At 37.8% G+C, this 13,938-nt stretch overlaps 1 protein-coding gene across 1 annotated transcript in view; it reads left to right on the forward strand.

The window, feature by feature from the left end:
• Window positions 1-13,938, forward strand: part of OXCT1 (3-oxoacid CoA-transferase 1) — a 143,918-nt gene that overhangs the window by 113,455 nt on the left and 16,525 nt on the right. Inside the window, exon 15 of the mRNA XM_007961481.3 lies at window positions 8,506-8,586. Coding sequence (XP_007959672.1) covers window positions 8,506-8,586 — 81 coding nt within the window. The remainder of the gene's footprint in view (window positions 1-8,505; window positions 8,587-13,938) is intronic.

The following is a 13,938-nucleotide window of genomic DNA, read 5'->3' on the forward strand; positions in this document are numbered from 1 at the left end:
AGCTATCATTTTGAAGGGCATCCTGGTCCCTCTCTGCCCCTACCCCTACATACACCAAGCACTATAAATACTGCATCAACATGACTCTTGACGTCCGCTCCCCACTATATATTTCTACTCTGCTTATCCCTGTTAAGGCCTTCTTTACATCTGCATAGATCACTATTGCAGCATTCCAAAGGTTCCTGACTGCTGACTGCCCCTACATTCTGGTAATCAAGCACACGATTGCCAGACTGACTAGTCTAAAACTAAAGCTGGATGGAGTTGTTGCTATTTAAAATCTGTAAACATAGTCAACACTGCTTGGTTCTACTTAGCCCATCTGCCTTTGCGATTCTCTCCCCAGCAGCCTACCTCATCCTTGCCCCCAGAACTTAAGGTCTACTAAGATCTAAAGAAAGGCATACTAATGTTTCCTGTTCTTAGGTGTTTCTAAATTCAGTGCCCACTCCCTCTTTATCTGACTTATTCCTACCTCTGTAAAATCACAGATGAATGAGTCAATGTTTTATGAATTTGCTGGTTTAGTTCCTTCTGTCTTCTAGATATTGTGAATGACCAAAGGAATATTCTTTGATATTTTGTCTTGAATTTTGGTAAAATTACCTTATGAGTGTGTTAATTTACTTGTTTATTCAGACATGAAATATTTGCTGAGGACCTGATATGTGCAAAGCACTATCATAGGCACTGAGGAAATAAAAAAAGAGATATGGTCCTTCAGGCAGCCCAGTCTCATGGGGGTAGAGTCATGGAAATCAGTACTTAACATGAAAGCTGAGCAAAGCAGAGCCTGCAGAACCCGGCATCTCATTCCCAGTTCCATTGTTGGGGAGCAACAAAGAGGCTTCCCATGGGATGTACAAAGTATTTGCAGATCTCAGGAATGGGGCAGCTTGACAGGGATTAAGTTTTGCAGGAAATAAGAGACACTGGTGTGCGGGAGGATGGTGCATGTTAAGAGATTTGTAATTAGGTCCCTCTTTTCAGGGAACAAAGGGAGCAAGGTTGAGTGGGAAAAAATATACTCACACTTAAACACACGCAGGGGCCAGGGTGATTTTTTTTCCCCAAAATGTAAATGGGATCATGCTACTTCTTCCTCAGCTCAAAAACCATCCATGGCTTCCCATCTCACTTAGATTCAAGTCCAGAGTCCTTACTCCTGTCTCCAAGACTTCCATGGTTTGTAGACTCTCCCTGCTTTGCCATCCCAACTACATCTCTGAATCTGTTATCTCTCTTGCCCACTTAACTTCACCCTCACTCACTTCCTGAAAGTTTCTAGAACATCGTAAGAATATCTTGCCTTGGGACCTTTGCATTTTTCATTCTTTATGCCTAGAGTGCTTTTTCCCAGCTATCTATGTGGTTCACTCCCTCACTTCACTCAGACTGAAAATACCAGAGAAGCTTTCTCTGACTACCTTATTATATACAACAGAAGTCTTCCATCTTCAGATGATCCTTCCTCCCCCTTCTTCAGCAGAATGCAAACTCCATGAAGATGGGCTCTGTTATAAGCACCAAGTAGAATACAACTTTATGTACATCGTGGCTGAATACATATTTGTTGAATTAGTTTTTCAAATAATCCACCTTGAACATATAGAAAACACTTCTAACCTTTTCAAGTTGTTACATACTTCTGTCTCCATTTTATCATTATAACCCTCTCATGAGATGGTTCTTGATATTTTCTTTCTAGAGGCAGAATTTCATAGAGGTTAAGTAGCCCAATAAAATAGAAAGGAAAACCAGGCCCAGAGTCCATGCATTCTGCCTCTGGGCTTCCTTTTCCTTTTGTTAAGCTTTTCTGCTGGCAAGTACCATTACCACTAACAACATGAAGAATCTGTTTTGTTCTCAATATCATACAGGAAACGTGTTCCTGAGTATAACTTTCAGACCACAAAAGCAAAGGAATTCAGTTACCGTTGTCATTTAATGGCAACAAACAAAGCTTGGTTTCTTAATTTTGGAGACAAAATGAGAGCTCTATTACCAAAACAGGTTTAGATTTTCATATTACAGTAGGAGGTCTGGATTCTGAAGGGATAAAAAGAATAATTGTTATGAAATTTAGAATAAACCTTGTGAATAAAAGAATAAACCTTGTGTTTTTTAGTTTGGATTACCTTAATCTTCTTAGTGTTAAAAAGTGTACTCTTATATAGCTTCACTTACTCTCTCCTGGCTGGTGCTGCCTTTGTCATATAAACTGTAGCCATCTCTGTAGTCATCTGCCCATCAGAGCATATTTGTAATTGCTGTTTTATGCAACTGTGTTTACAGTCTTTTAAAGGAAATGTTATATTTATGTATGTACCTTTATGTGTACCTATATTCACTTTTAGATGACCTTTTATATTTACCTTTCCTGCTGTTCTTTATTTCTTCACCTTGATTCAAATTATAGTCAAGTATCCTTTCATTTCAGCCTTTAATCTGTGTCTGATAGCACAGGTCTCATATAGAACTGAAAGCTATCTTATCTTGACTTCATTTTTTGTGGAGAAGAATTATAAAAGGTAAATGGAGTTTATTAATCCTGTTTATTTTGGATGAAATATGTTATCAAAAGCCAAAAAAATATGAAGGCTTTTTAAGGAAAACCCTTTCTTGGGAGACATTCTTCAAATAATTTTCAGCAACATTGAAAAGTAGCTCAAAATAAAAGTATTCTTTTGCTAGGATAATTCATAATTAGTAAGAGTTTCATCTGGCTTATTTTTTTCTCATTTATGAAAGCTTATAATTCTTTCCTAGCTTCAATAAGAATATATAGTAGCCAGGTTCTGTTTGGGGAAAAAAATTCACCTTTAAAAAATATAAATCCTTACCTGGTTTTGCCTTTTTATTTCTCCTTTATGATAGAAATGCCTGCAAAAACATTATAAAATAGGAGAAAAAAAGCAGAACACAGTCCAACAACTAGTAAAGATCTTTAAAATGTGTTACAGAATTTAATTAAGCTTGTCACTTTAAATTCAATAGCTTTGCATTTGTGTGCAAAGGCTCCCATTTTCTAAAATAGAAAGGAAAACTAATGCTAACAGAGGCTTTCTAAGGTACCACAACACTTCATGAATGAAAAGAGAAAGTAATTCCTGCTGACTTCTGTACTCTGCCATCTAGAGGTTAGAGATCGTAGGATGCAACCTTTAGAAAAAATAAGTGTGTCTATGATAATGATTTTTATGATACAGTGTATAAGAAACATATATGATACAGTATATAAGGGGCCTTCTATTCTAAGATCTCAAAATCTTGAAGATGGGTTTTCAGGCAAATGGCTTGCTGTATTTGGCTGTATTTGCTATTTCATTTGGCTAGTCTTCCCCTTGAGAATATCCCTGTAACCACAAACTTTTATTACCTCCATATGTTACCTCCACATATCATTTGTAATAGCAAATGTTCTGTATTTCTAAGTTAGCCAAGTCTCTCCACTGAAGTCCTGTGTGGATTGTTGGAAACCCTATAGAGTAGGCGCTGTATAAAGGTCAATCATATCCCATGAGGACAAATGCAGTGTGAGTAATCTCATTCTTTCCTTTTATTGTGTGTACCTTGATTTCCTTTATTTAGCAAATCCAGTTCTTTTCTTTTTTTAAAAAAAATTAAATTTTTTAATTTTTGTGGGCACATAAGAATATATATATGGGGTACATGAGATGTTTTGATATAGGCATGTGGTGTGAAATAATCATACTGTGGAGAATGGAGTATCTATCTTCTCAAGCATGTATCTTTTGTCTTACAAATAATCCAGCTACATCAGTTATAGTGATGTGACAGTCATGTATTTTGAAATACAGCATTTCCCATTATTATATCTGTGTGTGTATTTGGTATACTTGATTTAAGCATTGAGATTAAGCAGGAGAAGGAGTGAGCAAGGGTGTTGATAATCAGGCTTCATCCATGATATTTTGGCAAGCCCAAAGAGAGACCTGCCATTGGCTTCCTTGTTCTACCAGACAAAGTATTTAATATTCTCTTGCCAAATTCAGCCTTTGTAGTCCTACTTTTCAGTAAATTATGGCAAGTTCCTTTACGCTTTAGAAGGGAGCAGGTGGAAGAGGTAAAATAACTATAATTCAGTGTTTCTCTCTTTACTTTCACATTTGTATATTTTGGGCTACAGTCCTAAAGTGTCTTTGCTGCTTCCTTTTATCGCACCTTTATCTGTCTTACCAAAGTCTTATAAGCCCCGTCATGTGCTTCTGCTAGCTGTGCTGCTTCTAGTGAGCTCAGAGATACTAGGATTGTACAAATACCTATCTTAGAACTAGAAAAGCAGCCTCTAGTGGTCCATAGACATTAGTCACATGGCATTTTATAGCTCCCCTCTGGAGTTCCTTGAATCAGAAATGCAGCCTTTATTGATCACTGTGGTTTGCCTAATGTTCTACTCATGGCTGTACATATAAAGAAAAATAGTCTTAGCTTAGTGAGTTCAGCATCTAGTGGACATGGTGGCAAGAGGTCAACATGTGAAGGGAGGAGGAAGCACAGGAGCACCCAGGAGGGCCACAGACTGGGGACACCCATGGGACATGACTGCAGCACCAGATGAGGATGCTGGATGAAGGTTTTTCTAGGGAAGATGGTGTCTGAGCCAAATCCTGAATAGGAAGGTGTTGCCATTTGAATCTGGGGTGATGGGGTATGTGGTGGTATGTGTTCCAGGTAACAGGCAGCATGAACAAAAGCTGAAAGGCTTGGTCTTTTTAGGAACAAGCAAATCCCAGAACTTGCCTTCTCTGTAGTTGATCATTAGGGCTTTGCCAAAGAAATTGCCTGAGAGAAAAAATATGTGCACGCGTGTTGTGTGTCTGTGTGTGTCTGTGTGCGTGTGTGTGTGTGTATTGCAGCCATATTTAACAAGCACTTAACAGAAAAGATGAGCGTGAAATGAGGTTTTATGTAAAGCACAGTCTTAAAGATTTCAGGAGAACGTGTTGACATGAAATGCAAGAAATCATTCTGTTGTGATAAAGAACTTATTTGGATTTGGGATTAAGTTCATTGCAATAACATGAAACTTATTGTTATGATAGCAAAGGGATTTATTACTGTTTAACTAGAATTGTTTAATACTGCAGAACTTAGGCCCAGGATTTTATTCAGACAGCTAAAGAATTAAAGAGATCACCATGAAGCAAGCAATAGAAAGTACTAGAGTGTTTAGTCACTTGAAAATGGTGAATTACCCTAGGTATTGCTCGAGGCCAGTAAGTGCTCAAGGAGAAAGAGAAAGATTAGGGAAGTTGATGCAGGGAAGAAGGTAGATGTTCACCAAAGGTTGTGATGAAGTTAATAAGTAAGGACATATTGAAATCAGGAGCCTCAGGACTAGTCAAGTTTTTGTTTGTTTGTTTGTTTGAGACCAGTTCTCTCTGTTGCCCAAGCTGGAGTGCAGTGGCATGCACATAGCTTACTACAACCTCCGGAGCTCAAGCAATCCTCCCAGCTTGGCCTCCTGAATGGCTGGGACTATAGGCACACACAGACACAACTGGCTAACTTTCAAAATTTTTGTAGAAATAGGGTCTTGCCTGGGGTGTTCTGGAACTGCTGGCCTCAAGTGATCCTCCCACCTCAGCCTCCCAAAGTGCTGGGATTACAGGTGTGACCCACCCCACAATGCACAAAGCATTTTTAATGCTATACTTTGTATCTATTTCTCTTCCTTTTCTGACCACCCTTCATGGGGAAGGAAAGAAACACGATATATAAGCATGAATGAGATCCGAGTAACCCTGGATATTTGCACATAGATTCAACTCGCCCTAGTTTATTGCAGTTTCAGAACATTTCATTTGATTCCTACAATGATCAGGTAAGGAGGATAAGGCAAAGGATAAGAGAGAACTATGGCACAAAGAATTTAAGGGACCAAAAAATTGTTAAATGGCAGAACTAAGACTACAAACCTGGTCTTTGGACTCCTAGTAGAGTACTCTTTGCTGCCACACCATACTGCATTCCTTTATTAGGATTTATTTTTAAATGCTTAAAACTCAGCACTTGTTCCTCCTTTGTGTGTCACTAATATATGCAGCTGCCATAGCACACTGTAGGGCTCAGCCCAGCATATTTAGAATAGAGTGCTAACGTAGGAGCTAGTCATATTTTGGTTTCATAGCTAACCTTTTATTGAATATTGAAATTGTGACATTTTAAAATCTTTCTGCATCTCATTTTCTTTTTCCTTCTTGATCTGTGTTATGTCTTGGCACTATAAATGTGAATGGAATCATCTAGCTCCATTGTTCTAACAGGAATACATTTGGTGCCAGTTTCTTAGGAGAGCCATATGGTTTGCCCCCAAATTTGTGTTGTGTTTTTGCTAGTTTTGTGTGTCTCAGGAATTGTATTTAGGCCATTTTCTACATAATCCTATGTCAGACTTCATATAGGAACTTAATTTCCTCACAGGTTATAGAAATATTAATTATGGATTATATAAAAACAGTACCAGCTAACATTCATTAAGCACTAAGTACTGGACCCTTGCATTTCATGTAGACCTTACCCCAATTTTTCAAGGTAGGGTGGATGGAGAAACATGGGCATGTGGCTCTTACAGAGACAATGTGGGGCATGGCCAGGTTTTACACACAGGTCTTTTGGCTCTAGCCCACATACTTAACCACTATGCTATAGGGTGTATGCAGAGAATGGTCTAGAAAAAGGTCTCCATTGGTAGGACATAGCCAATTCTGTCAGTTGAAATCCTTGATTTCTCCTAAAATGAAGTTGGTTGTTCATTAAAATCCAAGTGGCTGCTTTCATGCCAGATGTGGATCTTGCTCAAATAATGAGAACTAAGTAAGAGCTCCTTGGAGAAAATGTTCTTCAGAGGCTGGCAGATAGTTCACTTTGTTTGAAGTCAGACCCAGAATTCGTTGTGACATGCCTTGATATATATTAAATGTAAGGAGACCTGACAACTGTAGAAGTTCAAATATTCGTCATTAATTTCAGCTGTTTAATTTAGCTTCTGTGTCATCTGCAGAATTTGAAATCTTAAAAGAAAAATAATTAGAAGTGAAGTGAAAATTAGACTTTATTTCTGCAACTATAAATTTTCTTATACAATAAGATCTGGAAACATATGAATTGTTTTAAAAGGTGTTATGTCAACTTACTTCATATGTATTTAGCACCAGTTTTGTCTGAACTAAGGTAATAGTTTTTAAACAAAATCTATCCAAGATTCCCAATAGACCTCCTTTTCTCTTCACATTCATTCTTACATGCATTTATTCAAAAACTGCTGAATGTCTTTTATTCCTTCCACTGGCTTAAGTACATTAAAGCCTTTTAATTACTAGTGCATTGCTGAGTTGGCAGGCTATCACAAGGAATGAAATCTTAATGGAGCCCACCTATCTGAAATTCATAGCCTCTGCCCGTATACTTAGCCTAACACCAGTTTTGGGAGAGATATAAACTAGATAGTAGGTGCACATTTAAGTAGGTAAAACATTGAGATGGCTAAGGATGACAGTGGTGTCACATGTGGTACATTAGATCCAAAAGAAAGCAATAAAAACATTTTGTCATTTTTGGAGAAGATCTAGAATGTGGTAGAGTAGCGGTCAGCCCCAAGAGAGACAGTAATTTAGGCTCCTGGTACTTGACTCTTAAAAAGTAGCTTAATCATGAACAGAAGAAAATGATCTGAAGATCAGATCCTCAGAGCCAATGTTCAACTCTGTTCCTCAGACATGCCTCAGAGGCCAATTCTACATTGCAGGTGGGAGGAAGGGCTGGAGGAGGGAGTCAATGAATGAAAACATTTTTTCCACTTTTAGTTTTTCTTAAGTCTTCCTCTGCCACAATAGGAAATTAGTAGATACGGTCTAAAATTGATTAATCAAGAAATAACATGGTAAACATAATATTTTAAAAGTGGATATAAGAAGAAAATGTTAGAAACAGAAGAAAATGGTAACAAACAAACAAAAAACACTAGAATGGATTCCAGTTAAGAGCAACTCTAAGAGTGGGGAAAGGATGCAAGGCACTGCTGTTTTCCTTGTACATATTACTTTTTTAACAGATAAAATATTTTTTAAAAAGAGGACTTATGCATTTATGTTCTGTATGTGCTTTGCATCCTGGGCAGATGTCTGCTCACATTTTTTAAGGAGACCATTTATTGGAAGGGAAGAATAAGCAGGATATTAGTGAAATTTCACATCAAATGATACAAGGGCTGAGGATTGAGAAGTCAAATTTCTGGCAGGGTGTTTCCCAATTAAATCATTTCTGCCTTTGGCCATTCATCTGGCATTACCTAAATTATTTCAGGGACAGAAGCTGCCTCCAAATAAAAAGTAAAAAACGTAACTGTGCAAAAATTCTAAAAGAGTCTGTACTTAGGAGACAATTTCTCTGATAGTTTCTGTTTATCCTATAGTTATGTCCATTATAAATAAAAATTGCTCCCTAACTACTCTTTTTGATGTTTTCTTTTTAAAACAGGGAAATGCGCATAAAATCATGGAGAAATGTACATTACCATTGACTGGAAAGCAATGTGTCAACCGCATTATTACTGAAAAGGTAAAATGTGTTTTTTCTCTTATTTGCTATCTATTAACCACGTTTTAAGTAAGCATTTACAGAAATTGTTGTTACCTTCTAAGAGTGTATTACACCAGTAGTCACAGGATTAATTTAGCCCGTGGGCAAAATGAATAGGAAAGCTCATCAATTTAATGTTTCTACATGTAGAATTCTTTATGTGCAAGTCTTTGGAAACATAGAAGCAAAATTGAATCACTGTCCTTGGTAACTTTGACAGTGTGCTATAATCAGAGAAGTTTTATTGATCTTTATATTTTGACTATTACAATGTCAGGCTGGATGATGATATATGCAAAGTTAAGAATATATTATTTCTACCTTTTCTAAATCACAAGTACAAATTTTTGGATTTTAAGAAATTCAGTGTAAGTTGAGTTTTTAATTGTTTCAGTGCAAATCATAGTATAGGCCCCACCGTAAGCCAAGAAATGGATTCTGTTTCTTGCATGCTTTCTGCTGTCTTTTATAGAGTGGGGTTTCAAAACACACAGTGACTCTCTAGATTCTTCTTACTAGCTGGAACGTGTTGGTCAGTAGTACAACTGAAAGCTGCTCAGAGCAGAGAAGCGTCACCAGCAGCTGCCTATAGTCACCCTTCTGACTCAGATTTGAACCTAGTATGTCGGAATGACAATGCTTTTAAGTTAGCTGGGAGGGTGTGTTTTCTTGATTCAGTACCTTGAAGAAGCCATAAAACAGAATTATGTATATCAGGTTCTTTTAGTGCTGTTCCATTTGCCAAGAACAGTAGCATTAGTGTCTTGGCATTAATCTGACTCACTAACTTCATTGAAGTGTGACAGTGAGCACCCTAAAGCAGGCTTTGAAATGGGCTAGGAGGCTTATTATTCCCAGAAGCTAATTTTAAGGGAGGTTCTGTCCTAAATGATGCCTTCTGCAGGACTACTTATGTGGAATGCCATAAAGGTAACATATAAAGAACAAGATAAAAGGGCAGAATATTTTATCCCACCATCTATTCTGAATCTTTACCATTTCTTGAATCCCCCCGAAACTATGAACAGGACTTGTGGAAAAGAATCCATTACTTTGAAGATAAAAGCAAAGCAATCTTTTACCCTGTTGGTTGTTTGTTTATTTTTAAATAAAGTGGTAGTCCTACTAAAGATAATTCCAGAAACTTTCTTCCTGTGGGTCCTCTCCTCCTTCCATCAGCCCTCTCCTCACCTCCACGTGTACCCTGCCCTTGTTCTTACCAGTTCAGTTCTTCTATCTGCCATAGCTCCCACTTGATCCTCGGCCTCCCCAAATACTACCTGTCCTTTAAACCTAATGCAGTTTCCCTCTTCATCATGAAACGGTTTTGCACCATCATAGCACACAACAATTTATTCTCATAGTGGCCCACTGTTCATTTTGGCACTCATAATCTAATGTATTCTTATGCTATAACTTATATTGATATTTAACTTTACTATCATTTTAAAAACTTTTCAACCAGATTGTTCCCAACAGTGTGTTACAGAAAGGAGGAAGGCAAAGTCTCTGTCCTAAAGGACAACATGGAAGAAGGGTTAGACACCAAACATCCAGCCTTGCCAGCAGTCAGAGTAATTGACATGATAAAGGCCATATGGAGACACACACCAGATGCTAATCTAGGGGCATAGAGAAAAGCTGCCCAGCAGCGTGGGCAGAGGTATCAGGGAAAGCTTTTTGGTGTTATTAAATACAAGCTTTTAACATATTTGCAAAGCATTTCACAGTATGTACCTTTCTCCTCTAGCCTATTTCTTTCTACTTTAACTTTCTCCCTACTTGAACCATACTAAAATGCTGTGAACTACGTTCCGTTCTTCCTTGGACCATGTTCTTTTGAGACTTTGCACATCCTTTTTCTCTCTCTGGAACATTCTTCCCACCCCATCCATCTAGCTAATTTCTGCTCATCCTTTATATCTTGGCTATATATTTCTCTTGCTAGTCTTCCCAATCCCTCCGCAAATTTTCTGGGTGCTTCTCTGAATCTTTGAACTAATCCTAACTTAGCATAAACCACTATACTGAAATAAACTCTAATCTCTGCCTGTCTCACTCACCACTGTTTAACACTTGGCACAGCGCCAACCCATACTCAGTGAATACTTGTGCTTTTTTTTGCTGAAAAAACTGGATTGAATGGTGAGCCTCAAAAGATCAGTAGGAATTTCATAAGATAGAAAACCAACAAGGACCTTCTGGAAAAAAGGAAGAAAACATACAGTCACAGAGGTGTGAAGAAAACATGGCTTGTCCTATAACCTGCAAGTTGAACTGGTTGGAGCAAGGGCATGACTGGATTCTGAAGGCTGATGTGGAAAAGGCAGTGAGGGGTCAAATAATGGAGGGATGTCGATGTCTTGCTAAGAACTGTGGGTCTTATAAGGAGCTAGGCAATAAGGAACCCTTCAGTGATTTTTCACTTTTTTAAGGTTGCGGACACAATAAATTGGATTTGCATTAGGAAAAACACTGTAAGCTTTTATGTAAAGTGGACAGAAAACAGATAAGGCAGAAGCCAGTTAAGAGGATCCATAGACCTAGGCAAAAAATCTCAAAATTCTAAACCATAGGACAGATGGAGAGATTTGAAAGAGATTTAGGAGATGGACTCGACCTAACTTGATGAATTGCACATTCTTGGTAAGACAGAGGAGATTCCTAAGTTTTCTGACTAGAGAGAATGGTTGACCTGTGCATCCTTTAGGAAGACCAGGACTATAAGAGGAGAAGCAAGAGGATAATACAAGACATGAATAGGTTCAGTTTGGACAGCCTCACTGTGATATTCCTGGGAATACCCAGTCAGATACTGCAATAAACAATTGGGAGATTTGGATCTAGAGCTCACAAGAGAAGTCAGTATTGGAATAAATTTGTGGGCGTCATTAACATATGGGGATAATTAGAGCCTTAATTATAGATGACATTGTATAGCTAGAATGAGTAAAGAGAAGGGCATCTACGTCTGGAACATTTGGTACCTCAAGGAAAGGAAGGTTGCATGTTTATCGCTGTGCTCTGTGCATAGTAGGTGCTCAATAAATACTTGTTGAATGAGTAATGAGAATGCAGTGCCAATAAGGGCAATGAAGGTCTCCAGCCCTCACTAACAATGGACTAGAATGCCATAATCAGATCTAGAGAAAATTCCTTTCAGTTGCCTTTTGAAAGAGAATTTGGAGGATGCTATGACCCTGATTTCCTAGTTTTGAGCTGTGAGAATGAAGTAATGAAAGATGCATTCCTCACCAGCACCTGAGCTGTGATTCACTGTTACCCATAATGTAAGCTTTTGTCATGGTGATAAAGTAATTAACATTTATCTCTTAGACAGAGTACTTGCAATATTCTGGATAGTTGAACAATTTTTTGTGGCTTTTAGGTTTTAGTCTCCATTTTTGTCAAATTTTTGTTTGCACCTTATATCACTAAATGGAAAGTTTCCTAAATATTTCAAAAGTAAGTTTCCTTTTTTAAATTATCGATACTTGGCTTTCTAATATATCTAATTAGGATTTGATGAATGTGTTAATAAGGTTTTTTTTTAAAGCAATAAGTCAATTTGTGATAGATTTATTCTCCTTGATTACTGAAGCCTTAAATTTTGATACCACAGTTATCTTCTCTCTAAGTCATTCCCGTGCCTGTTCTTAATAACATAATCCAGATGCTCTTTTTTTCTTGTTTGTTCTATTTTTATAAATTGACAGTTGTTCAGAATGCAAGAAAAAGCAAATCTTATCAATAGTGCTCCAGACACATTTTCTGCAAAGAAAGTGTTCATTTTTTAAAAATTTTATTGTCATTTTGGAATGAAGCAAGCTAATGAGTATACAAACATTCCTAAATTATCCATTTATTTTTTTCCTCTTGAAACATACATTTCTGCCAGAAAACTTTTTTGGAACATAAAATGTACAAGCAAAAGAAAAGTTTACTGAGAAATAAGAAATATTTTGTCTCATATTTCAAACCTCTTTTCCAGTAATGTCAACCAGGTTATCTGTGAATTCATCAGACAAACCAAGAATGCAGTTATCACTGGTCCCAGCGATGTGTGTTTCTGGGGAAAAATATTAATCAACTAGAGTCAATAATCACTTCAGGGCTTTGATCTGGCGTCACATATAAGTGAGATGTTAAGCGACTAAGGAGTAAAAAGTAAAAAACTGCTTGTGTGCTGCCCCCACTGTCTCAGGGATGGTGCTCAGAGTATGTTTTCTTATATTTCTCCTGTATCACAATCTTGGGAAGTACATTTTTATTATATATGTCTACAGATGCAAAGACAGGTTCACTAAAGGTTGCATAACTGTTGTGCAGCAGAGTGGAATTCTCATGGAGCTCAAAAGCCAGGGTTCTTTTCTCTATGTGTTGCTGTGTCTTGATATTACCCTCCTAGTTAGTGTATTCAAAAGTGGCAATTCAAGGTTTGACTTCCAAGCTAGTTGAAAAATCAGTTGGGTGCAGTGACTCATGCCTGTAATCCTTGCACTTTGGGAGGCTGAGGCAGGCAGATGGATCACCTAAGATCAGGAATTTGAGACCAGCCTGACCAACATGGTAAAACCTCATCTCTACTAAAAATACAAAAAATTAGCTGGGTGTGGTGGGGCATGCCTGTAATCCCAGCCACTCGGGAGGCTGAGGCATGAGAATCACTTGAACCTAAGAGGTGGAGGTTGCAGTGAGCAGAGATCTGGCCATTGAACTCCAGCCTGGGCGACAGAGTGAGACTGTCTCAAAAAAATAAAATAAAATAAAATAAAATAAAGTAAAATAAAGTAAAGATTCTACACCTGCAAACAATAGTTGAATTTAGGTTAACTCTAGAGGAGAGGAAAGCTCTGGGATGCATAACGTTTTAGTCTGAGAAAGAGGAAACCATGAGAACTGAAAGAGGGAACAGTGCTTAATGTGCTGGAGGGTAACTGTAGCATGGAGTTAAAGCCATAGGAGAAGCAGTTTTAGCTCTTACGGTTTGAGCTTCCCTTTAGTAAACAATCTGCCTTGAAATAAGTGAGCCTCCTGCCACTGCAAATATCTAAGCAGAACCCCGTTGACTATCTGAGAAGAATGTTTTGAAGAATTCTTGGGCGGAAGGTTATATTAAGTGACCTTGTAGGTCATTTCCACTCGAGTTATATTTCTAAGTGTGAAAGCATGTGTTCTAAATCAGATTCAACAGGTGGGGTCTATCTGCTGAGGTTAAGCCATATCAATTGGCACTACCAACACCTGGTGTTACGGACCAGAATGATGTAATGTTTCAGGTGAGATTGGCTTTCTGGTGCTTGCCCTAAATATAAGCATCTTCATTTGATT

Source organism: Chlorocebus sabaeus, chromosome 4, assembly GCF_047675955.1.
Source record: "Chlorocebus sabaeus isolate Y175 chromosome 4, mChlSab1.0.hap1, whole genome shotgun sequence".
Classification (NCBI taxonomy): Eukaryota; Metazoa; Chordata; class Mammalia; order Primates; family Cercopithecidae; genus Chlorocebus; species Chlorocebus sabaeus.